This window comes from Mustela putorius, unplaced genomic scaffold (assembly GCF_011764305.1).
Source record: "Mustela putorius furo isolate JIRA1106 unplaced genomic scaffold, ASM1176430v1.1 tig00003853_pilon_pilon_pilon, whole genome shotgun sequence".
NCBI classification, from domain to species: Eukaryota; Metazoa; Chordata; class Mammalia; order Carnivora; family Mustelidae; genus Mustela; species Mustela putorius.
The window spans coordinates 29616941-29642980 of record NW_025422005.1 but is presented as its reverse complement, the minus strand read 5'-3'; the positions used below and the strand labels follow the sequence as shown (position 1 = coordinate 29642980).

The 26040-nt window shown below is 45.0% G+C and overlaps 1 protein-coding gene and 1 long non-coding RNA gene across 22 annotated transcripts in view; one reads left to right on the top strand and one right to left on the bottom strand.

Moving 5' to 3' along the window:
- Nucleotides 1-261: 261 nt before the first annotated feature.
- Nucleotides 262-26040, top strand: part of RHBDL2 (rhomboid like 2) — a 55808-nt gene continuing 30029 nt past the window's right edge. For 3 of the 15 annotated variants that reach the window (XM_045064230.1, XM_045064234.1, XM_045064231.1), the window contains exons 1-4: nucleotides 267-502; nucleotides 15323-15660; nucleotides 22446-22709; nucleotides 25276-25424. In XM_045064230.1, coding sequence (XP_044920165.1) covers nucleotides 15613-15660; nucleotides 22446-22709; nucleotides 25276-25424 — 461 coding nt within the window. In that variant the 5' untranslated portion in view covers nucleotides 267-502; nucleotides 15323-15612. Of the gene's footprint in view, nucleotides 503-7923; nucleotides 9029-15322; nucleotides 15661-22445; nucleotides 22710-25275; nucleotides 25425-26040 lie in introns of those variants that run through there. The other 12 variants (XM_045064237.1, XM_045064228.1, XM_045064238.1 and 9 more) reach the window with 9 other exon arrangements.
- The window catches only part of LOC123387322, a 66580-nt gene continuing 42682 nt past the window's right edge, over nucleotides 2143-26040 (bottom strand). For 3 of the 7 annotated variants that reach the window (XR_006601718.1, XR_006601716.1, XR_006601719.1), the window contains 3 exons: nucleotides 20465-20560; nucleotides 14033-14176; nucleotides 2143-2309 (listed from right to left, as the gene is read on the bottom strand). This is a non-coding gene — a long non-coding RNA (uncharacterized LOC123387322). Of the gene's footprint in view, nucleotides 2310-9724; nucleotides 9784-14032; nucleotides 14177-20464; nucleotides 20561-26040 lie in introns of those variants that run through there. The other 4 variants (XR_006601717.1, XR_006601721.1, XR_006601722.1 and 1 more) reach the window with 3 other exon arrangements.

Sequence of the window (26040 nt, the reverse complement as noted above, 5' to 3'; positions counted from 1 at the left end):
ACTCCGGTGTCCAGTGCCAGATCTGGCTTCCCAACACACCACCACCAAAGGCAGAGCGGCAGAGACCACCCTGCTGAGGTTTTTTCCTAGGAGGGCACAGTGGGGAAGGGCTCAGATGTAGTCATGAAAGCGGGACTTGGAGACAGAATGGAGTCCAGTACCGGGGCCACAGAGAAAGATCGGAAACTGTCGCTGGCTCCCTGGCTCAGACCCAGGCCCGCGGAGGGGAGGACTCATTCATCCAGGGCCAACCCAGGAGTGAGACTGCAGAGCCGCCTAGCCCGGCCCAGACTGGGTGTCAAGGCGGGGAGGGGATTTCATCAGGTTCCCTCCCCGTGGGCCGGGCGGCTGGGAACCTGTTGGAACGATTTTAGTTTGGGGAGGGACGGAGGGACCGCTGGCGGGGCGGGAACGTCAGGGCCGCAGAGGCAGCCCCTCGGCCCAGGCATCCTGGCAGGCGGTGGGCAGCCTGTCCTGGCTGGGACAACGTGGGCCTCCCGAGGTAAGCGCGGGGTCCGGGACCTGCGGAAAGAGGCCCTCCTGGCGGAGAAGGGGGCGGGGCAGAAGGCGCTCCGGGGTAGAAAAGCCGGGGTCCGGGGTCTGAGCGGGAAGGAGTCGGCGGTGGGACGCTCTTGGCAACCTCCCTTCTGGACTAGTCTTCAGGATGGCCGCTTGGGATCCTGCAACTTTCATTTTGAAAGTAGGATGTCGAGGGGGCGTCTGGCTGGCTCAGTCCAAGGAGCATGGGACTCTTGATTTCGGGGGTCGTGAGTTGTGTAGAGATTACTTTAAAAAATGAAATAAAATAAACGTACCATGTTGAGTTAGGAGTGGGGGGGCTGACTCTGGCTTCTCCCCCAGGGACATGGCGGGGGACCAGGTAATGGCATTCTCCTTCCCAGCCCTGGTCAGTCACTGGCCCTCTCTTCCTTCACCCCATTTTTCACCATAACCAACCCCCCTTCCACACCTTTGTCCCTCAGCATTGCCCCCAGTCCCTTCCAGCTGAGCCAGTTCCTAGCCCTCCTGGGCTGGCCGACCTCCCGCGTGCCCCGCACTGGAGAAGAGAAAGCTGCCAGGGAGGACTTCTTCCTGCTAGGCGCCTCCCCCGGGCTTGTTTCCTCCTTCCTGGTGTGGGTGTCTGAGGGATTTCGCTCATTCATGTGTTATTATTCACTTGTTGATTCATCACTGTTTGAGCCTAAACCTGCATTACGGGGGAGGGGGCACACAGTCTCTGCTCTTCATGGGACTGGGGAAACTGTCCTTTATTTCATACACATTTAATAATGATAAGCTGGTGCGCCCTGTGGCATAGGTAACATTATTTTGAAGTTGACCAGACACTTGGATTCCTATCCCATCTTTCCTGTTCACTTTCTGAGCCCCCATTCCCTCATCTGTAGAGTGTTTTATTTATTTATTTTTTAAAAGATTTTATTTATTTATTTGACAGAGGGAGGCACAGTGAGAGAGGGAACACCAGCAGAGGAAACGGGAGAGGGAGAAGCGGGCTTCCCCGGGATCCGGGAGCTCGTGCTGGGCTCAATCCCAGGATCCGGGGATTGTGACCTGAGCCGAAGGCAGACTCTCCACGGCTGAGCTACCCAGGAGCCCCTGCAGAGTGGTATTGTCATGAGGATGGCATGAAAGGGAGCTGGTCAGGCACCAAGCCGGTGCCTGGCAGGCAGTGGGTCCTTAATAAACACCAGTGCTCTTCCTTTCTTCTTTAGCACACCGCTCCCCCTTCCCCTCGCGCGTTCCTGCGCCGAACCTCCCACCGCCACCTCCCCCTCTCCATAGGTCTGTAAAGATGTCTAAGAAAACCCCTGATCTTGAAAGCACGTAGGCAGACGCGTACACTCAGAATGGGTAGAGAAGGGGGAGGTGAAGAAGGGAGAGGGAGGCTCAGAAGGGGTGGGGATGCGGCGGGATGGGGAAGGGGCCTCCCTCGGGTCTGAGGTAAGAACACCGAACCAGGGCTGGGACTCCAGGGAAGGGAGATGAAGCTCCCGGGCAGGCTCCCCTGCGGTGTTTCTGAATTTGCAGACACACTGAGCAAGTGATGGAAACTACCAGTTTCTAAAACCAACTCTGCCTGGCCTCAGGCTAAGGGCTTTTAAATGCATTGTCTTATCCCGGTTACATTATTACTATTCCCATTTTACGGATAAGGAAATGGAGACACTGGGAGATACAAACAGGCTAAGCCTAAGGTCACATGGCTGATAAACAATGGATCCTGAGTTCAAGTCTAGATTAGACTCTATCCATGCTCTTTGTCCAACTCCTTGCTGTCTTTCCAGTTCCTGTGTATCAGAGAGAACAAAAGGACATGATTATTCTCCCAACTTCTTAGACACCAACTTCTCACTTCCTGTACATCTCCTGCCCTGGGTTGCTTCATCCCCATGGGGAGGGGCACATTCCTTCCTGATTCATTAATTCATTTACTTATTCATTTATTCATTTAATTTATTCATTTATTCATTCACCCATCATTTATTCATTCAAGTGCTCTGTTGGGCACAAGAGGGCAGGGACCATGTCTGTGTGTTCACAGTTGTGTAACCAGCATCTTGGGTGTCCCTAATACAGGAATGTTTGATGAATCCTTTTGTAAATGGGTCCAACAAACATTTTTTGATGTATTCTGTGGGCTCCCTCATAGGGATTCATAGATGAATGAAACAGAAGTCCTAACCTCAAGACTCACATAGAGGAGATGGTGATAATACAAAGAAGGCATGGTACCCTAGACAGGAACAGAGGCTGCAGAGGGAACGATGAGCGTCATTTAGTTCCACCATGTCTGCCTTGTTCTCTACTGGATACAGGGCCTAGCCAATGGCAGGCTCATGGCAGATGCCTGTAAGGCTTTGCAGAGGAGGTGTTTAGGACAGAGTCTTGAAGGGGGTGTTCAAAGTTAGAAGTTAGAAATGTTAGAAGGGGGTGTTAGAAGGAGAGGGGCGCCTGGGTGGCTCAGTCTGGTTAAGTGCTCAACTCTTGGTTTCTGCTGAAGGTCATGATCTGAAGGTTGTGGGATTGAGCCTTGAGTTGGGCTCCATGCTCACTCAGCACGGAATCTGCTGGAGATTCTCTCTCTGTCCCTCTCCCTCTACCCCTCCCCTGCTTGCTCTCTTTCTCTCTCTCTCTCTCAAATAAATACAATCTGAAACAAAGAAAAAAAAAAAGAAGTTCACCAGGAGAACAAATTGGGGAAGGAAGATACTCTAGCAGAGAGAGATGCTCATGCAAAAGCCTAGTGGAGGGTGGGAGCTGGAATTGCTAGGAGCTTAGTATGGCCGAAGGGTAGTGTCAATGGAGGAATGAAGGATAAATGGGCAGGACTCAGGCTATGAGCCTTGTTTAAGGAAAATAGATTTTACACCAAGGGTATTGGGTAACCATTGAAGGGATTTAGCAAAAGGAGGACACCATCTGACTTGTATTTCAGAAGTGTGGCTGAGGCATGGGGAGGGGTCAGGGAAATGGCACCAAGACCTCTAGGCCTGATAGGGTTCCTCTCTGTCTGAAGAAATGAGCCTTCCTCTTTTTAGGACTTCCTTTTCAGGACTTCCTAATGGTTCATGAAGGGCCTCCTAACTTGCCTTGTGTTCTGATCTACTGTGCTTCATCTTTGGCTGTATGCTGGGTTACAGCTAATCTATTCTTTCTAATAGAAATACTGAAATTTACAAGTGATTTACATTTGTATCTGGAGCAAATTCTGGGGTATACAGCTTGCTGATTTGTGCTTTGTTACGTAAAGGAGAGAGATGGAGTTGCAGGGGGGCACCAGGAATTGTGAATTGTGTTGGGCTCTGTTATGTGGCGTGAGAGTTTGTGTTGAACATGGAACTGGATGTGGATAGGTTTCAGAGAATCCGTTTCCGGGCCCTCAGATTCCACAGGTATTCCCTCCTGAAAGCAATCTGCTTGACTCGATTTTTTTTTTTTTTTTCGATTTTATTATTTTTATTTTTAAGTAGGTTCCCTCAGCCAGCATGCAGCCCAGTGTGGCACTTGAACTCATGACCCCGAGATCAAGACCTGAGATAAAATCAAGAGTTGGACACCTAACTCACTGGGCCACCCAAGCACTCCTGACTGGGTTCTTTTAAGTTCTTCTTGTGAACTCATTCCTTCCTCCTCCCTCCCTTCTTCCTTCCTTCTTTCTCTCCCTTCCTTCCTTCCTCTCTCTCTCTTCCTTTCTTTCTTTGTGGGCTTCATGCCCAACGTGCAGCTTGAACTCAAGACCCTGAGGCTCAGGGTTGCCTTGCTCTACTGCGGAACCAGGCAGGAGACCCTAGTTCTGCTTTCATTATTTCCTTTCTCTGGCTTTGCTAGATTTGTCCTGAAACTTTCAGTGGTGCATTGCCCAGGGCTATAAAAACCAGAAGGACAAGTAGAGGGTGCTTTGTTCCTGAGGGATCAGATAAGATAAACTGAAGGGGTGGTACCTTACTGCAGACTCTTAAAATTTACTTTTCATTTTATTTTATTATTATTTTTTAAGTGAGCTCTACACTCAGTGTGGGGCTTAAACTCATGACCCTGAGACTGAGAGCTGGACTCTTCTGACTGAGCCAGCCAGGTGCCCCAGCAACCAGAAGTTTAACAGGCTACTCAAGGTCACAGAGCTATTATGTGGCAGAATCAGGACTTCAACTCCAGAACCTCCCCTCTAGAATTTGTGCTCTATTATGCCACTCTGCTTTAAATTGAAGTGCCTTAGCTCATTAACTGTGTATTGTAGAATTAATTGGGACCTGAATTGGTTGTCTTCGGATATACTCACTGTATATCACTGCAGATATACTCACTGATAGAAATGTTTAAAAATGAAGGTGGGTTTTCTTACAGACAGAAAATTATTCTGCTTTGACTAATCGGTTGGACAGTGAACATTGGCTTTGACAATTGGATTAGATGACAGACGTTTTCCAAAAACTGAACTAAATGTGTAACTCCAAGGTTTAGATGGAAATATACCTAAAGCATGTTTCTAATAAGACTACACCAGCAAATTCTGTCTTAGTACCTATTTTAACTTGTAAAAAAGAATTTTAGACATTATTGTAAAATGTGTGTGAGGGTCATAGCTTTTTCAAAATCTAATGCGGATTTGTGTGCAAAACAATGTGAGGTCATGCAGGACCTTACCAGTCTTGGTAAGAATCCTGTATTTGTCTCAGAGACAGCAAGGAACCGTTGAGAGGTTTTAAGCAGAGTTGCTGTAGTCTGATTTATGGTTGTATTGGTTTGCTTTGGAGGGGGCCAGGAGTGGAAGCTGAGATGGAGAATATTTCAGGTAGGACACCAGCAGTCTACTCTGTGGAGGGTTACCAAGATGAACAATGTCAATGGGAAGACAGAATGGTATGGGATGGGTAATCATTTTATTTTGCCCTGATTCTGTGGGTCTGGAATTTGGGCAGAGTCCTGCTGAGTAGTTCTGCTGTGTGTGGTGTCATCCGGGGTCACTGACTTGGCTGTCTTTAGTTGGTGGATGGGCTGGGCTGTAGGGTCTAGGAAGACTTCACTTAGGAGCACCCAGGTGGCTCAGTCCGTTGAACATCAGGCTCTTGGTTTCCGCTCAGGACATGATCTCAGTCAGGGTCCTGAGAGTGAGCCCCACCCCCTCCTCTCAGCAGGGAGTCTGCTTGGAGATTCTTTACCTCTTCCTCTGCCCCTCCCCCTACTCCCACACACAGGCATTCTCTCTCTCGAATAAATAAATCTTAAAAAAAAAAAGCCTTCACTTATACATAGGTCTGGCATCTCGGTGCCCTTCCGCATGGCCTCTCTGTCTCCATATGAATAATTGGGCTTCATCATAGGATGGTGGCTTCGGGGTAATCAAGCTTCTTTTCTAAATTTTTAATGAATTAATGAACTGATTAATTGATTATTTCTAGGGATTTACTTTTCTTTCTTACTTTCACAAGAACTTTATTTATTTTTAAAGATTTTATTTATTTATTTCACACACACACACACACACACACACAGACACATCACAAGTAGGCAGAGCAGCAGGCAGAGAGAGAGGGGGAAGCAGGCTCCCTTCTGAGCGGAGAGCACGATGCAAGGCTTGATCCCAGGACCCCGAGATCATGATCTGAGCCAAAGGCAGAGGCTTAAGCCACTGAGCCACCCAGATGCCCCCAAGAATTTTATTTTTTAATTTAAATTCAGTTAACTAACATAAAATGCATTATAAGTTTCAGAGGTAGAGGTCAATGATTTTTCAGTCTCATATCATACACAGTGCTCAACTTTCTTTTTGAATTACTTATTTATATTTTTTCATAGTAAGCTCTACACCCCATGTGGGGCTTGAACTCATGACACCGAGAGATCAAGAGTTGCGTGCTCGGGGCGTCTGGGTGGCTCAGTGGGTTAAAGCCTCTGCCTTGGGCTCAGGTCATGATCCCAGGGTCCTGGGATCCAACCCTGCATCAGGCTCTCTGCTTGGCAGGGAGCCTACTTCCTCCTCTTTCTCTGCCTGCCTCTCTGCCTACTTGTGATCTCTGTCTGTCAAATAAATAAATAAAATCTTAAGAAAAAAAAAGAGTTGCATGCTCTACTAACTGAGCTAGCCACGTGCCCCAGTAGTCAACCTTCTTATGGTCTTAGGTTTCCACAAAGAACAAGAGTGGGGCTACAGATCTCTTAGGGCCTGGCCTTGGGATGTGCTACTTCTGCCCCATATTACTGGCCTAAACCTGTCACAGCGCTGGCCCAGATTCAAGGGCAGGAGAGATAAACCCCACCTCTTAGTGGGAGGAATGGCAAATAATAGATGCCATCTGTAATCTATCACCCTAGGCTTCTGGGAACTGATTAACCGTAATCACCCTGATGGGGCTGAGTCACTTATAAACCTAAGCCACAGTATACTGTGTTGGGACAATTTACAGATCTTTATTCCTCCCTGGATAGGGAGGACCTGGGAATAGGAGGTGGGTTTTTTGTTTTTTTTTCTTATGTTTCCAGAGCCCAACGTACATAAGACATTCAGGGAGTGCTTATCCAGTGAATGCACACATCACATAAGAATTCACTGCTTCTCAAACCACAGCTTCTCAAACCACAGTATACATAAGCATCCCTTGAGGAGCTGTCAAAAGGTATGGAGATTCCTGGGCAAGACCCCAGCTCAGACCCTCTGAATCCAAATCTCTAGGGTAGGGGTTTTTAGTCTGGACTGAACGCTAAAATATACCAGCACTTGGGCCCTAGTCCCGGAAGCTCTGATACTATTGGTGGACGAGCTGGGCTCATGAGCCCGATGTCAACATTTTTTTTTACAATCTTCTCAGATCATTCTGATGTGTAGCCAAGGTTAGGAACCACTGCCAGGATGAGAGAACCAGCTATCTTCCCCTGACATCCCTAGATGATTCTGATGGAGGTGATCTATGAGAAGTGACTGTCTTCAGTTTGCCCAGGACTGTCCTGATTTTAGCATCCCAAGCCCCACATCCCAGGAAATCCCTAGTCCTCTGCAGTCTTGCACAGCTGGTCACTATCGATGGACCAGGAACATGGTAGATGAGGCAGTGAAAGCCCTTTTGAAGAGTAACTACAAATACCTAATGAGAGCCATGATTCTGCCTCTTTAGTCACAGGACTGACGGAATAGTATCAGAATGCCGTCCAACAGAGTCAACTCCCCAAATGAAGGCGGAGATGGCTCAGGATCAGTGTTTCCCTTCAGCCCTGTCCTCTGGTAGACTGGGTTAAGCTACTTAAATAGGGTGTCCAGCTCTGGGAATTCTTCCAGACTGTATTCCTTAGTGTACGGGAGGCAGCTTTGGAAGACTGGCCACAATCAGCAAGGGTGATGTGTGGAGAATAGTATAATATGTATATGATATGATATGATAGATATGATAGTTCTTGTGTCTCTATGCCAGTGAGTATTGTTACTACTATAACTTATACTGTGATCAGGTACAAAGTTGTATGTCCTACCCTAGGTAGTGCTGGGGGAAACAGTGAGGATGGGGGAGAGCCCCTCTAGCCTCAGAAAAATGGGTTTGTGTCTCAGCTTTGGTGTGACTAGGTTGCTATATGATCAGGGATGACTCTTTTGCTTTAGTGGTTCATCTGTAAAATGGGAGGAGTATGACGTCATCCTCACAGAGCAGCAAGGAGGGACCATTGAAATAGTGTAAGTGAAAGTGGCTGGAGCCTGGGAAGGGGGGTATTGTGATTGTTGTTGAGTGGGAAAGACAGAGATTATTCTGCTGAGAGGCCTTGTTCGGGACCAAGGCCATGATTCCCCCACCCTGAACCACAGCCCCAGCTGCGTGGGTTTCCAAGGAAGCAGCTTTTACCGTGTCGTGGGCGCACACAGACCTCAGGAAGCAGGATGTCTCTACCTTAGTTGCCCTCACAGTGAGTGCAAGTTTGCTTTGCTTTAGGAGTAAGAAAAACTTTTGGAAAAGGTTTTTGAAGGCGTCTGTTTGTTTGTTTGTTTGTTTTTAAATCATCTGCTTATTTATTCCGAGTGTATCCTCAGAGATGTAGCAAGAAGAAAACAACCACAGCCACAAACCCATAATATTGAAAAGCTGGTTCTTTATTTCTGTAGCTAAAAAAGTGCTCTTTCAGGCTATAACCACAGAGACTGCTGCAGGCCTCTGGAACGGGCCATAATGATGGTTTGCAGCGTGATGAAGGAGACTGTTAATCTCTGTGGCCTAGAAGCCCAATCCGTGGCCTCTCTAATTACCCAGGTTGCCTAGCAACACCACCAAAAGCCTCCCCACCAGGCCCAGCTGGGCGAAAATTGGGTACACCCAGCACAGACTGCCGCTCAGCCTCCTGGGCTCCCAGGCCACATCAAGGCTGGACTCAGCCTTGGCTGGGGCCCGCCTGGTACCAATCAGTGGGTGGGGCCAGCTCTTTAAAGAAACAATTCAGATATTTAAAACCTACTCGTGTGAATGCAACTAGGAAAGCAGCACAAACTCATGATCCAAAGTCTCTTCTGCCAAAGACGAGTTGTCCTAAGGTGGGTGGCCTCGCCTGTGCTCTCCTGGGTGAGGTGAAGGAGGGAAGGGGAGCCTGACTTAGACATTTGGGTTCTTGGAGAGGCAGATGCTTTTCCCTTCCTGGGTGCCTGTGTCTATCCCGACTCCCTGGGGCAGCAGTGGGAGCCCCAGACTCTGGGCTGAGGACTTGCCACTTCCATGGCTCCTATTTGGAAACTCCTGGGCTCTAGTCCAGGTCTGTTTGGGGAGCTGGAGGAAGAAGAGGGAGATGAGGGTAGAGGGAAGGATGGGATGAAAATAAGCTAAATAAAGATGTCCACTTCTTTAACACCTGGTGCCCAGAAATCGCAGGACAGAGGAACACACAAGGTCTGTGAAGTGAGACACCCAGGGCTGTTCTCCGAGCCCTCCCCTCACTGGCTGGGTTATCTTGATCAAGTTCTTTTGGAAGCCTGAGTTTCCTTATCTATACAATGGGGGTGTTATGATCTTATTTTTTTTTTTAACTTTTGTTTTTTGTTATTATCCTGTTTTATAAGGTTCTTGTGAAAATTAATGAAGAGAAGGCTCATCAGGTGTTTAGCGTAGAATCTGTAAGTGCAGGACACCTGGGAGGTTCAGTTGGTTAAGCCGGTGCCTTTGGCTCAGGTCATGATTCCAGGGTCCTGGGATAGAGTCCTACGTTGGGCTCCTTGCTCAGTGGGGAGCCTGCTTCTCTCTCTGCCTCTGCCTGCTGCTCTGCCTGCTTGTGTGCGCGCTCTCTCTCTCTCTCTCTCTGAAAAATAAATAAATAAAATCTTTTAAAAAGTCTGTAAGTGTTCACTATTTTTTTTTAAAGATGTATTTATTTATTTATTTGAGAGAGAGAGAGAGACTGAGCAAGAGAAAGAGAAAAGGAGCAGGAGGAAGGGCAGAGGTAGAAGCAGGCTCCTGGCTCAGCAAGGAGCCTGACCTGGGGCTCGATCCCAGAACCCTGGGATCATGACCTGAGCCAAAGGCAGACGCTTCCCACTGAGCCACCCAGATGCCCCTAGTAAGTGCTCACTATTATGGCAACTCTTCCTATTTCATTTGCTTCTTACAATAATTCTGTAAGATACTGAGGGGAGAAAGGGGGTGTATTTTATAGCCGAGGAAACTGTGGCACAGTGAAATTAAGGGGTATGCCGGGAGCAGAACTCGGGTCTTCACAGTGCCAAGCACAAAGACAGGTGACAAGCCCTTTGGTAGCCTTTACAAGATGGTGGCTTTGCTGGTCTCCTCTGATGGTTCAGTGATGGCAGAATGATGTGGGGGTGGGGTGGGGTGGGGTGCAGAGGAAAAGGGTGGTAGAAGGCACTTTTCAACATAAAATGATACAAGACTCTTGGTTAATGTTGTCTGGACAGATTTCTTCCTTCCAGTATTCTTTACATAAACTTTTTATTTTGGAATAATTTTAGATTTACAGAAAAGTTGCAGAGAGTTTGTTTACCCTTACGCAGATGCTAGTATTTTCTGAACACCTCCTGTGTGCCAGGAACTTTCGGGGCACAAGGAATACAGCAGTAAAACTGACTCTGCTTTCCACTGGAAGAATACAGAGTTTGTGGTATGAATGGAACCTGGAGTCCTTAGTTTGTGGGTCTCAAAGGTGCTGCTGCCTCCATGTCACCTGTCAGAGATCTGCTACAGCTATCAAATTAGTTTTTTTCAGGAGAGAAGCCAGGAAGCTGTATAGAAACAAATGCTGAAAAACAGTTGCTTGGGAGATCTGGGTGGCTCAGGGCTTCTCCCTCTGCCTGCTGTTTCCCCTGCTTGTGCTCCCACTCTCACGCTCTCTCTCTGACAAATAAATAGATAAAATCTTAAAAAAAAAAAAAAAAGAAAGAATAAGAAATGCTAGAGGGGATTTGAAGGCAGAACTAGTTTGGGGAACTATTGGTCTGGTACAGACTGTCCATTTCCTGGCACAGGTGAGAGAGGGACTGGCTCCAGCTCACACAGCCAGAAAGTGGCAGAGTCTAGACCAGAAAGCAAGTCTCCTGGTTCTGTGCCCTCCCACGCTGTGTCTCCCTAATGCAGAACAAGAAGTGAGTTTAACTTGTGACAGGAAGACCCCAGGTAGAGTTTAGAAGAGTTTCTTGGGTATTTAGGTGTTAGTTAGGTTCTTGGCTGCAGGGGACAGAAACTAATTTTTGCTGATGACTCCAGTAAATTAATTTTATTGAAATCACGTTGGGTAGGAAAAGAAAAGCAGTATCTCGGGGTGCCTGGGTGGCTCAGTGGGTTAGGCCTCTGCCTTTGGCTCAGGTCATGATCTCAGGGTCCTGGGATCCAGCCCTGCATTGGGCTCCCTGCTCAGCAGAGAGCCTGCTTCCTGCCTCTCTGCCTACTTGTGATCTCTGTCTGTCAAATAGATAAATAAAATCTTAAAAAAAAAAAAAAGAAAAAGAAAAACAATATCTCAACTCCTACTCACACTTCCGACACCAAATATGTGGATTTTTCATGCCAAGGAATTCTGACACCAACTACCCCCCCGATTAAGGGTTCAGTGCCCTATGACTGCTCTCCACTTCAGATGCCCATTGTGGGTCTGGGCTTCTGATCAACTGGCTAGAAATTGGGGTGACCCCCTCCTTGGGCTTAATAATTTGCTGAAACATTACTTGTGGAACATAAGGAATAGCATGGAGGACATTGGGAGAAGGAAAGGAAAAATGAAGGGAGGGAATCGGAGGGGGAGATGAACCATGAGAGACTCTGGACTTTGAGAAATAAACTGAGGGTTTTAGAGGGGAGAGAGGTGGGGGGATGGGTTAGCATGGTGATGGGTTGGCCTGGTGTTGGGTATTAAGGAGGGCACATATTGCAAGGAGCATTGGGTGTTGTTATAAACAATGAATCTTGGAACACTACATCAAAAACTAATGATGTACTGTATGGTGACTAACAGAATATAATAAAAAATAATTACAAATAAATAAATAAATTTGAAACAAACAAACCAAAAAGAATTTTCTAGAATAGCTCACAGAACTTAGGAGAGGGCTTTATTGATTATTACTGGTTTTTATATAAAGGATACAACTCAAGAACAGCCACATGGAAGAGATGCGTGGGGCCAGGTGGATGGGAAAGGATACAGAGCTTTCACATGCTTTCTGGGTGTTTCCTGTGTTTACCAGGCTGGAAGCTCTCTGAATCTTCTGTTTGGGGTTTTCATGGAGTATCCATGACATGGGTGTGATTGGTCATTGACTATTACTGATTAAACTCAAATCTCTAGCCCTTCTTCCCTTCCCAGAGATGGGGCTGAACGTTCCACCACTCTCATCACATGGTTATTTCCTCAGGCAGTCAGCTCCCATCCTCCAAGAGTCACTTCCTTAGCCTAAACTCAGGTCTGGTTGAAAAGGACTTATTGTGAATAACAGAAGCTGGTCCCTCCCAACCCTGTCAGGAAATTCCAAGGGTTTTAGGAGCTCTGTGTGGGGGAACTGGGGATAAAGACCAAATATATATATCTTAGTATATACCACAGGGTCACAGGTAGGTTACAAAATCATTGGAATGCTGCTGAAACAAGGGTGGGAAAATAAGCCAAGACAAAAGAAGACCAGGCACCTAGAACTACACTAAAATCACATCCCAGGGCCAAGTAGGTGCAGATGGTCCCCTTGCTCTGGCTGCTGCTCCTGCGTGCTCATTGCTGCCACCTGCATAGAAGATACAGCTGGCACCGGGGGGCATGGACACTTAGGTATGCTACTCTCTATAGTGCACTGCTATAAAGAACTTAGCCAGGTGTCAAGCTCCAGCCTCCAAAATCCACAGCAAGTGCTGCTGATTGGTGAAGACTAAGCCAGGACCTGAACCTTAGCTGCCTGGAAACCTGGAACCGAAGGGAGTGGGGATTTTTACCTTCGGTAGCAGGAAGTGGTCCTAGCTGCCTGCCAGGATTCGTGAGATGAAGAATTCCCCAAGAGCCCTGACAAAGGGCCATTATATAAATGTTACCAAAGAAGACACTGGGAGCCCTTGACATTTGCAGCTTCAGCACTTAACAGTTTTTGCAATTTATTAGCTGCCCCCAAAAGGCCATTGTAAAGGGATGTGAATTGAATGACTGCTGGAACCAGTCCTTTGCTAGTGAGTGAGCCAAGCCTGCCATGCCACTTCGATGTCTCACGTGATTTTACTCTTCTGTACGAGTTTCCAGCCTCTAGGTAACCATGCATGCAGTGACTAAAATCTGTTTCTTATTGGAGGAGTAGAAAAGACTCCTAAAAATAAATCACTTGATAGTGCCAGAAATAGAAATGAGAAAAAAGTGAAGCTTGAGAAAGTGATGTTTTTCTTTATCTTTTCTTTTCTTTTTTGTGTGGCCACAAATAGAAATTATGGATAAACTTGGCATGGAATGTCAAGTTCAGTGGTGCCACTTGGCATGGAATGTCAAGTTCAGTAGTGCCTAGGATCTTTGATACCAAGCGATCTACCATATATGTCAGATAGATACAAGGAATAGTGCCTTGGGAAGTTGTTTTAATGAGTGCTTCAACCAGTGCAGGAACTGCTTTTTGAGAGAGAGGGTAAATTTTACTTAAAGATGAAGAGGCACAATTCACTAACTGAGGTTCTATTCTCTTTTCTTCTTTGGGACCTTAGGTGCAAAGTGTTGAATGTGGTTAATTAACACTCCTCACATAACAAACTTTATAAATAACCTTACATCTCTAATTATAGAATTACTTAGGGTCTGAAATGCAATCACTTAAAAATTTTCCAGCTATAATTTACAACATAATTTTGGGAGACACTGTAGGTTATATTAAGTCTCCTGGAAAGTCTTTGGAAAAATCCCTTGCTATTGTCAAGGATCTCCTGTGTAAATCTCCTTGTGGAAATCTTTTTTTACCTTTTTTTTTTTTTTTTTTGGTTAAGCAGAAGAGTGCTCTGGGTAAATGAGCATGGCCCCACCCTTCCCAATCCTTGGCCAACACAATGGCTTTATGATTCATAACATGAACAATACTTACCCCAGATACAGTCAGGATGCAGGAAACTTCTTTCCACTTTTCCTCTTAAGAATACTTGCCGGCAAGTCTGGCTGGCTCAGTGGGTAGAGCATGTGACTCTTGATCTCAGGGTTGTGAATTCGAGCACCATGTTGGGTGTGGCACCTACTTAAAAAAAAAAAAAAAAGAAAAAGAAAAGGGAAACTTGCCAAGCATGAAGGGAAGGTCTTAAGCTTTTGGTGCACAGGGGGAACATATTTTTAGTTTGATGGCTATGAGTCTTTTCTACTCTTCCAGCATTCTTTTTAACAATCTCCCCTCATTGTTCATACTGGCAGGATGAGAACTTTTCACAACAGTGCCACCCGGTTTTGACCTGTATGTGTGTGTGTGTGCATGTGTGTCTGTGCACATGTGTCTATGTGTGTGTGTGAAAGAGAGGGAGAGAGAGTCAGAGAGAGAAAGAGAGAGAGACCGAGAAAGATTGATTTCAACAGAGTTGACAGCCACCTGCTAAAGATAAAAGGTAGGAGGTGAAGCATAACATTAAGCCAACATTAAAGGAAGCTCAAGAAACTTGGATGATCTTTGCTTAATGAGTAAGAAAGCCCAGTCAGTGCAGTAAATAATTCCATTCCACATGTAACACGGTGTTGAAAGTGACCAAGTGAATAATTTGATAGATGTGAGGCTTTTATGTCTCTGTTGGACTATGATGTGTTGTAATCATTGCCGAGTTATTTTGAGACTCCTGCTTTATGTGATTGGACCATCAAAAATTCATCTTAAAAAAAAAAAGCATGCTTCCAGAAACTCTGTCCCAACTCTGACCTGTAGAGCTTGTGGATTATCCGGACCACACCCATGCAAGGACAAAATTAATGGCAGAGCCTTAGATTAGCCTAGGGAGGAAAACCTTGGACCCAGAAGCAGAGGTACTAGTGGGCACATTTCAGCACAGTATAAGGAAGAGGAGACCATAGGGGCTCATTCTAAGAATTAGAACCATCAGAAAATACAACAACCCAATTGAAGTACATTCTGGTTCTCTGTAAGTTTTCACTACTATAAGTAGTTCCACACTGAACATCTTTGGTATACAGCTTTGTGTACTGGCTCAAATACATTTGCAGGATAGATTTCTAGGAGTACGGTGTTTCTGTTGGAAAGTATATGCTTTTCATAGCATCTAGGTTCTGCCCAGTTGCCTTCCAAAATTATGCTGCACCCATTTCCCACAGCTTTATGAGTATGGATAATCCTTCACTTTCTTTCTCTTTTTTTGGGATCATCTTTTCATTGTTTGATCAGGAATGTTTCCAAGGTGGTGAACTGTGCTCAGGAATTCAGGTGTGGGAGCAGAAGATAAACAGGAGTGGGAGGGCCAGGGAATGCCACAGTCTGAAAGCACACCTGTGAGCCCTGAAGATGTCAGAGATGCTTAACCAAGGAGGTGCTCCTGGTTTCCGAAGAACAGGGCACACAGACAGGGCTTGAACTCAGAGTGTGACCATTGCTGAGAAGAGAGATAAAACCAACATGCTGCAGGTGCGACCAACATTTTCATCTGTTGCTAGCTGCTGAAGTGGCTGAACTACTACATGTCTGATCCCTTTGCTGTATGTGCAGAGGAAGAAAACAGACCCATGGTGAGTCTTGGCAGAGCTGAATGGGTTAGGTATCTTTGTAGCACAGGAAATACATTTCTCTAAAATACTGGGCTTGATGCTGTAAAATTTCTAGAAAATTTGAAATCTAGAGGACAGAAAATTTTGAGGAAATGTAATCCTTAGTTTTTTTTTTAATAAAGATTTTTATTTATTTATTTGACAGACAGAGATCACAAGCAGGCAGAGAGGCAGGCAGAGAGGAGGAAGCAGGCTCCCCGCTGAGTGGAGAGCCCGATGCGGGACTCCATCCCAGGACCCTGAGATCATGACCTGAGCCGAAGGCAGCAGCTTTAACCCACTGAGCCACCCAGGCGCCCATTAGTTTTTTTTGTTTTTTAAGCTCCTTTTTAGCTATACGGTTGTATTAACAGTGTAGAATTTTATTTCCTCATAAAATGATCGTGTATGGGAATTTAATTTACATAGAGCTTATTAATACAACGTTAAAATCCCTAACTGAACTTACTTTTATTCGCTGATTTAAAGGTTTTATTTTACTTTTTTTTTTTTTAAAGATTTTATTCATTTATTTGGCAGACAGAGATGACAAGTAGGCAGACAGGCAGGCAGAGAGAGAGAGAGAGGAGGAAGCTGGCTCCCTGCAGAGCAGAGAGCTGGATGAGGGACTCATCCCAGGACCCTGAGATCATGACCTGAGCCAAAGGCAGAGGCTTAGCGCACTGAGCCACCCAGGTGCCCTTTATTTTACTTTTTTTTAAAGTAATCTCTACACCCAATGCTGGGCTCAAACTTAAAACCTTGACATTAAGAATTGCACGCTCTACTGTCTGAGCTAACCAGGTGCCCTTGAACTTACTATTATTAATTTTTAAAGATTTTGAAATTTGTTTTATAGGAGAGAAAGTGTGAGTGGAGGTGGGGGAGGTGGAGGGATGGGGAGGGAGGAGCAGAGGGAGAAGGACAAGCAGATTCCTCCCTACGTGCAGAGCCTGACATGGGGCTTGATCCCATAATACTGAGATCATGAGTTGAGTCTAAACCAATAGTCTCATGCTTAACCCACTGAACCACCCAGGTGCCCCTGAACTTTTTTTTTTTAAGATTTTGTTTATTTATTGGATAGGCAGAGATTACAAGTAGAGAGGCAGGCAGAGAGAGAGGAGGAAGCAGGTTCCCCGCTGAGCAAAGAGCCTGACTCGGGGCTCGATCTCAGGACTCCGAGACCATGACCTGAGCTGAAGGAAGAGGCTTCAACCCACTGAGCCACCCAGGTGCCCCTGCCCCTGAACTTATTTTTTAAATGCTTTAATATTTGCTGTTAAAAGCTACAGATCTTAAATCCACACTGGTTTTTTTTTTTTTTTTTTTTTTTTTTTTGCCAATTATGAGAAGTTGTAAATCTAGAAATAATCAACAACATTCAGGGAAAGTTAATGAAATAGTTAGGTCTACAGCCTTAGTGTCTGACCCTGGGAGGTTGGGTGATGTAGGGGAGGGAACTTTCTTCTCAGAAAAGTTGCTGGGGAAAAGTAGCATAAAAGGGGATTTCTCTTCTTCCCTAAATTTACTGAATATAATCTATTGTAATGTGGAAACTGCCTAATGAACTATTTTAAAAAATAAAATCGGTAAGAGTTGATTCCCAGTAACTTGCAGTGTGAAAATAGGCCCTAGACTCAGCCCCATTTGTCTTTCCGTCCATCTCAACCATCCACACACCCACGCAACCATCCTTAGCGAATAATAACTAACAATTATGGAGTGTTTACTGTGTGCCGGATACTATTCTAAGTGCTTTACATGCATTGCCTCAAACAGTCTTTCCAACAATACTACAAGGTAAGTTCTATCATTATCCCCACTTTATTTCTATTTTTTTGAATTATCCCCACTTTAAAATGGAATCTGAGAGTTTCCCAGTAAATTAAATATAGAATTACTATATAGCTCAGCAGTTCCACTCCTAGGTACATACCCCAAATAACTGAAAACAGGGATTCAAACAATGCACAGGAATGTTCATAGCAGCTCCATTCATAGTCATCAAAGATCTAAATGTCCTGCAACAGACACATGGATAGACAAAATGTGTTTGTAGGGGCCCCTGGGTGGCACAGTTGGTTGAACGTCTGACTCTTGGTTTCGGCTCAGGTCATGATCTCCGGGTTCTGGGATCGAGCCCCATGTGGGGCTCTGTGCTCAGCATGGAGTCTGCTTGTCCCTGGCCCTCTGCTCTCCGCCCTGCTGCTACTCTCTCTCTCTCTCGCTTTCTCTCTTATATCTATAAAGTGAATAAATAAAATGTTTTAAAAGGTGTGTTTATATATCTATTCAATGCAAAATTATTCAGCCATAAAAAAGAATGAAGTACAGGGTGCCTGGCTGGCTCAGTCAGTAGAGCATGTGACTCTTTTTTTTTCTTTTTTCTATTTCAAATTTTTAATGAAATTCCAGTTGGTTAACATACAGTGTAATATTAGTTTCAGGTGTAGAATTTAGTGATTCATCACTTACGTAGGACACCAGATGCTGCTCATCACAAGTGCCCTCCTTAATCCCCATCACCTGTTTCACCCATGACTACAAGTCCCTTCCCAAGACTCCTTTTTTTTTTTTTAAAGATTTTATTTATTTATTTGACAGAGAGAAATCACAAGCAGGCAGAGAGGCAGGCAGAGAGAGAGAGAGAAGCAGGCTCCCTGCTGAGCAGAGAGCCCGATGTCTGACTCGATCCCAGGACCCTGAGACCATGACCTGAGCCGAAGGCAGCGGCTTTAACCCACTGGCCACCCAGGTGCCCCTTCCCAAGACTCTTGATCTCAGGGTTGTGAGTTCAAGCTGCACATTGGGTGTGGCACTTACTTAAAAAAAAAAAAAAAAAAGGAATGAAGTACTGACCTAGGCCAAAACCCAGATAAACCTTGAAAACTTATTACTACTACAGAGAGAAGCCAGACTCGAAAGACCTCACATGGTATGATTCCATTTCCATGAAATATCCAGAGTAAGTAAATCCATAGAGACAGAAAGTAGATTAGGGGTTGCCTTGGACTGGAGCGAGGTGGCTATAGAGAGATTGCTTAATGAGTACGGGGTTTTTGCCTGGGGCAATGAAAAAGTTCCTGAACAAGGGACGCCTGAGTGGCTCTGTCAGTTAGGTGTCTGCCTTCAGCTCAGGTTATGGTCCCAGGATCCTGGGATTGAGCCCCACGTTGGGCTCTTTGCTCAGGGGGAGCCTGCTACTCCCTCTGCCTGCTTCTCCCTCTGTTTGCTTCTCCCTCTGCTTGTGCTCTCTCTCTGACAAAATAAAGTGAAAAAGAGATCTTTCAAAAAAAAAAAAAGTTTCTGAATGAGATGGAGGTGATGAGTGCAGAACATTGTAAATGTACTTAATGCCACTGAATTGTACACTTTAAAGTGGTTAAAGTAGTAAATTTTATGTTATGTGTATTTTACCACATTTAAAAAAAATGTAATTTGAGGGCATCTGGGTGGCTAAGTGGGTTAAGCCTCTGCCTTCGGATCAGGTCATGATCGCTCAGGGTCCTGGGATCGAGTCCGGCATCGGGCTCTCTGCTTGGCAGGGAGCCTTCCTCCTCCTCTCTCTCTCTGCCTGCTTCTCTGCCTGCCTCTCTGCCTGCTTGTGATTTCTCTCTGTCAAATAAATAAATAAAATCTTTAAAAAATGCAATTTGAGGCTCAGAACACTGAAGTGACTTACCTACATGTACAGTTGGTGTGGAGTAGAGCTGTGTTCTAATCCCAGATATCTGGCTCCATCATGTTTTTTAAAAAAAATATATAGTGAAAAACTTTATTTGGGGTCATTTAGGAAATTTAGATACATTAACCTGAACTGAAAATATCAGTATTATAAGATATCATTGGTGAAGCCCATATTGGTGACACAAACACTAGATCTGATCTTCACAATGACTTTGAAAGTTTCGCATTATTTAGTGTGTGTGTGTGTGTGTGTGTGTGTGTGATGTACATAACTTAAAATTTACCATTTTAATCATTTTTAAGTGTACAGTTCAGTGGCATTAACTACATTACCTTGTTGTGAAACTCTCACTACCATCCATCTCCAGAACTTTTTTGTCTTCCTAAACTGAATCTTTGTAGTCATTAAACCCACAACTCCCCATTTCCCCCTTTCCCCACCCCTAGAAACCACTGTTCTACTGTTCATGGTACCAGTCCCAGGGTCATTGCCTAGGGTTGCAAAGAAAAACAAGACAAGGCCATTCCCCGGGGTCTGAGTAGTGCAAAACCCATGTTCTGTCGTCTAGTGACCTTGCCACTAGCTCACTCCTCTTCACCGAGTTAGAGAAATCCAGTTGCAAGAAAAGAGAGTTGGGGCACCTGGGTGGCTCAGTGGGTTAAAGCCTCTGCCTTCGGCTCAGGTCATGATTCCAGGGTCCTGGGATTGAGCCCCACATAGGGCTCTCTGCTCAGCAGGGAGCCTGCTTCCCTTCCTTTCTCTCTCTGACCACCTCTCTGCCTACTTTTGATCTCTGCCTGTCAAATAAATAAATAAAATCTTAAAAAGAAAAGAGTGTTATTGAGGCATGCAGAAGGAATGCCTGTGTCTGGGGAGCAGGAGAATGAAGTCAGTGAATGAATTATGATTGAGATGAAAGATGGAGGAAGAGATTTCAACAGGAAAGTCTGTTAGGGAGGTTGAAGATGAGAAGAATTGGGAACATAATCATTGCCTTCTTTTTACTTAAGGTAATTCTGAGGAATACGTGAGATTTTGCAGTGGGGATATATTCTGAAGTGCCAAGAGTACTCTGCATTCATGGTTGGGACTCACATCGCTCCGGAAGTGGATTTGTTTGATGGGCGTAACTCAGGAGATCAGTTTCAGTGGGGCATCCAGATGACCAGCTGGTTAGGGTATAGATTCTTTCTTCAAGACATTGGGCCACAAAGGGGAGGGGAGAAACAGTGCAGTAGTTGAGATGTTAGGATCAGGTAAAGGTGTCATAGATATGGCTTTATTATTATTTTTTAATTAAAATAGTAATATATATTTTAAAAAATAAAATAGGAGTGCCTGGCTGGCTCAGTCAGTAGAATGTGTCAGCAGGCTCCCTCTTGATCTTGGGGTTGTAACTTCAAAATTCATATCAGATGTAGAGATCACTTAAAAATAAAATAAAAAAAAAAGCAAATATAAACAGAGGTGGATTTTCTCTGAAGCTAATAAAGCTTAACCTTCAGATCTCTCACTGGGCTTGGGCTCCTTCAAAGGCCGTGTATCCACTTTTGTAATTTTTATATTTTGGAATTTTCATTTTATATTATTTTTCCAAAGAAAAATTGTTTACATTTCAGGCTCCACAAAATCTGGATCCATTCCTCCATGGAGGGCAAAAATGTAGTGAAATCCCACCATGCAGATAAAATCATGGTTCATTCTCTGGATTTTTTCCTGTATGTGTATCAGTACACTACTTTTTACAAAAATTGGATTGTACTCTATGTACTATTTTGCAACATTATTTTTATTATTTTTTCCCCTTCATTTTTGAGCACCATCCCCCTTGACCACAGAAACATTTGAGTGATTTAAGTAGTTGAACCAGGAGTAAAAAAAAATAGCAGAACCAGACCAACAGGAAATGGATAGAACATGGTTGAGGGCATGGCACCGGGAAAGCACAGAGTATATGGATCTGTCCTCACTGTTACAGTGAGGTGTCCCTTGGTGTCTTATCCACCTGCTTGGTGTCCTCTATCACGGTGTAATGATACAGTTATCTGTATGATTTTTATTGACCTCCGTCTCCTCCATTACATTATAAACACTTTGGGGTAGATGATGGCCTGATACATAGTAGGTGTTTGTAGATATTTACTGAATAAATGCTTGAATAATTGAATGCTGAGGATTGAGTTCAAGGGGATACCAGATGTGGAAATTAGAGCTCCAGATGTCAGAGAGTTGTTGGGAAGATGTGTTTCAGCAAGGGTATTGACCTTGTGCGTGGAGAACCAGTAAGGAATGGCTTTCCTTCCTCAAGTGTGCTAAAGAATGGGCAGTGCGGGTATTTTAGAAAGGTGTAGGCTTGAATCTTTCTTAGGGGTCCAGGTTGGGCTGCTCAGTTTTTTTTTTTTTTTTTTAATCTATAAATGGGACTTCAAAACCCTACCTTCTGGGGTTATTGTGGAAGTCCAATGAGTCAATAGATGGGAAAGCCCCAGCTTAGTTCCTGATACACAGTAGTTGCTCAGTAAATTGTTTTTGATTCTGAATCAGGAACCAGAGACCTATGTCTGGCCTTTGAGTAGAAGCAAGATGAAACTAAGAAGGGAAAGGAGACCTAAGAATGGAAAGGAGACCATTTACTCCAGGTGGACAAGATTGGGTTCAGTTCTGCAGTGCGTATGGTGTAAGCTCTGAGATGTATCACGTTATGACAAAGGCATCTCTTATGCTGATGGCTGACTTGACAGTCAGTGGCAGAGGGGAAGGAAAGGGTATACAAGGTAGAGTTTCTATTCCAAGGCTCTAGTCCATCCTTCAGGTGGTAGCAATAGATGATACCAGAAATGATCCCTGGGGGTCTTCTCCCTCATTTGGGGAGACCCTAGTACTTTGCCACAATTGAACCAGATGATGAGGGAATGGATAGTATAAGTATCTGGGCTCCAGATCTTAAGTTGCCTTCTATCAGTATATAGGAAAGGCCTTAGAAACCATCAATGGTTATACCGGAGAGCTCAGGAAAGAGCATGTCCCAAGGACTATCAGGTTATCTATTTTTCCTTGACTTTCATGGCCCTTTCAGGTGGAGGGAGGACCCAGGACAATGGCTGCTGATCATGATTTGGAGATGGAGGATATGAATCTGAATATGGATAGAGACATGGAAGGAGAGCTGGAAGAAGAGCAGGAAATGAGAGAGGACGGTGGACGTGAAGCCTTCAAGAGTAAAAAGGTCCATAGGGTTGTCTCAAAATGGATGCTTCCTGAAAAGGTCCGAAGAACATACTTGGAGAGAGCTAACTGCCTCCCACCCCCTGTGTTTATCATCTCCGTCAGCCTTGCTGAGGTATATTGGGCGGTGGGCACTAGAGCAAGTACCACTGGGGAATTGCAACAAGACCAGGGGAAAGGGGGGAGGGGCTTCAACCACATTTAGAGGAGAGACTGGAAGGAAGAGAGCTTAGTGGTGGCAAGTCCAGCACACACGGAACTCAACCTCACCCTCTCTGGAGCCCCCTTGGGTCTTTCCTATGATTGCAGTCGCTTTCAGCCAAGAGTTGAGTTTTACTTTTCACTGCCCAGCAGTGACTATAGTTTTCAGTGGCTTCATTTCATTTTAGTTGCTGGGGCTTTAGAAACCAAATAATCTTGGGGTCACAAATTGGTTTGGTTTTATGAACCAACTCAGATTGATTGGTTAAGGTCTTTTTGTGGAGCCAACAGAGACACCTAACCAGAAGAGCTCTAGGACTGCCTCCAGGTTTCAGTAGGGAAAAAAAAAATGGGATCCCCTACTGTGGGCAGCAAGTAGTATGTTTTCAGACTCTGATCTCATCAGCCTCTTTGTTGTCCAGAAAAAGAGTACAAGGCCCAGAGAGCTGGAATGACTTGCCCAAGGTCACATTTAGTGACTGGGCTGGGACTGGGCTTCTTCTGAGCCTCATGGCACCTACCATGATGTCTCATAAAAGAATGGGTGGGGGATAGATATGTGTGGGTGTGACTTCAGGGACATTAGGAAGTCCATATGTAATGTAATCCTCTTAATTCCCACCAATGTCTCAATTTCTTTATCAAGGACTGTATTAGGGTTCTAAAGAAAAACATAACCAATAGGGTGTGTACATTCAAAAACATAAACATATTATCTATCTATCATCTATTATCTATATCTCTCTATTCATCCATCCATCTACCTATTTACACATGTATATTGAGAGGGAGATTGGTTCATTTGAAGGAAATAGCTTGTGCCATTATGGAAGCTTGGCAAGTTAAAAATATAGGGTAGGCCAGCAGAATGGAGACCTAGGAGTAAGAGTTGCCATTGGAGTTCAGAGGCAGTCATACTGGCAGAATTCCCTTTCCCTCAGACGAGGTCAGTCTGGTCTATTAAGGCTTTCAACTGATGTGGCCCCACGTTATGGGGGGTAATCTGCTTTACTCAAAGGCTATTGATTTAAATGTTGATCTCATCTAAAAAATACCTTCACAGAAACATCCAGAATGATGTTTGATCAAATCTCTCTGAGTGTCATGGTCTCGCCAAGTTAACACAACATTAACCAGCGAGTGTGGGAATTGGGGAATAATAGGATAAGGTCACATGATACCGAACATGACCACCGGGGTCTGTGCTGTGGAGAGGGCAGTTCTCTATAGAAGAGTTATGGGGCGGGTGCTGGGATGCCTGTTCTCTCACAGAAAGATCTGTTTTTCAAATAAAAGTTTTTGGGATAAACTTTTTATTTTGGATTAATTTTAGCTTTATAGAAAAGTTACAAAGATAGTGCAGAGAGTTCCTGTGTAGGTCTCACTTCCTTTCTCCCACTGTTAATACCTTACATTTCCATAGCACATTTGTCAAAATGAAGAGACTGACATGTGTATACTACTATTAACTAAACTGCAGGCTTCCTTTGGAGTTTTTAATATGCATTTTTACCAGCTTTTCCATTAATGTCTTTTTTCTGTCCCTTCTGTACCCTCCAACCCAGAGTATCACCTTGCAGTATGTTCCTGTGGCTCCCCAGTGCCCTCTCATCTGTGACAGTTGTCTCAGTCTGTCTTTGTTTTTCATGACTTTGATAGTCTTGAGGAGTACGGGCCAGATTTCTGTAGACAATTGCCCAGTCTGGGCTTGTCTGAGGTTTTCCTTCTGATTAGATTGGAATTAACAGGTTTTGGGGAGGAACATACAGAGGCGAAGTGCCTTTGTCCTCATGTCACATTGGGGAGTATGGGACATCCCCATGACATCCCTGGCAACCTGAACCTCCCTCACTCCGTTAAGGTCATGTTTGCTGGGCTTCTGTGCTGTAGAGTCATTATCGTTCCCTTTCCCTATTCTGTTCCTTGGAGGCCAGCAGCGACTTAATTTCATAATAACTTGGAAGTGAAAGACAGAATGTTGGGTGTGGGAAGATAGGGGTGGAGGATACGTAAGGGGTAGAGGGGTTTGGAAAGAGCCTTTATATTTGGCCTAGGGCTGCTTCTCATCACTGGAGAAGTGGGATATGACCAGTGACATGGTCAGATATACGGCGAGGACATTTAATTCCTGTCTTTTTTTTTTCTTCTTTTAAACTTTATTTATTTGACAGAGAGAGATCACAAGTAGGCAGAGAGGCAGGCAGAGAGAGAGAGAGGGGGAAGCAGGCTCCCCGCTGAGCAGAGAGCCCAGTGAGGGGCTCAATCCCAGGACCCTGGGATCATAGCCTGAGCTGAAGGCAGAGGCTTTAACCCACTGAGCCACCCAGGTGCCCCAATTCCTGTCATCTCCTGAGCACATGCAACAGAGGGGCCCACTTGAGAGCTGAGTGTTTGAGAGCAAAGTAGTAGTGCCCGTGGGCTCTTCCGGGGCCACCCTCTGCTGAAGGTGGTTAACATTCTTGTCTGCCCCTCCCTGGCAGCTGGTGGTGTTTATTTACTATGCCGTGTGGAAGCCTCAGAAACAGTGGATCACCCTGGACACAGGCATCCTGGAGAGTCCCTTTACCTACAATCCCGAGAAGCGGGAACAAGCCTGGAGGTTTGTCTCCTATATGCTGGTCCACGCTGGGTAAGACACCACCGTAAGTCACTGATGTCGGAAGGTGACGGCGAGTACTTGTAGCTCTCAGCATCGGGTCAGTGCTTCATTACTGATAAGGCACTTAGACGTCCATAATCTTGTTTGATCCTCAGCAGCCCCGGGAGGCAAGGATTACTCCTGCCGCTTTGTGTCTGAGGCTTCAGGCATGTGGTTACTTGCTCTGTGTCACTTGGCTAAGTTGCAGCGCTAGAACCTCTACCTATCTGCGCTAACTTCAAGTCCAGTGGACTTTGTATTGCATTGTAATTGCCCGATCCTGGCATTTATATAGGGAGATTAGTGAGAAGAGACCCCATCGTTACTAAAGCACATGTATGTTCCCCTAGTTGTTTGATGTTGTGAAAATATTCCCTTTAGGGTATGGATCATCAGTCCCTCCGTCCCTGCCCTGCCACACACTTAAGGAGAATTAATTTGCGAGTGCTTTGTGGAGTGTATAATACTGTGGTCCATCTGGACTGATATGAGCAATGGGCAATGCAGTGCTTTTTAGTTACAGCTTCCTTTTTTTAAAAAAATAGATTTTATTTATTTATCAGAAAGAGAAAGAGAGGAAGAGAGCACCAGCAGGGGAAGTGGTAGG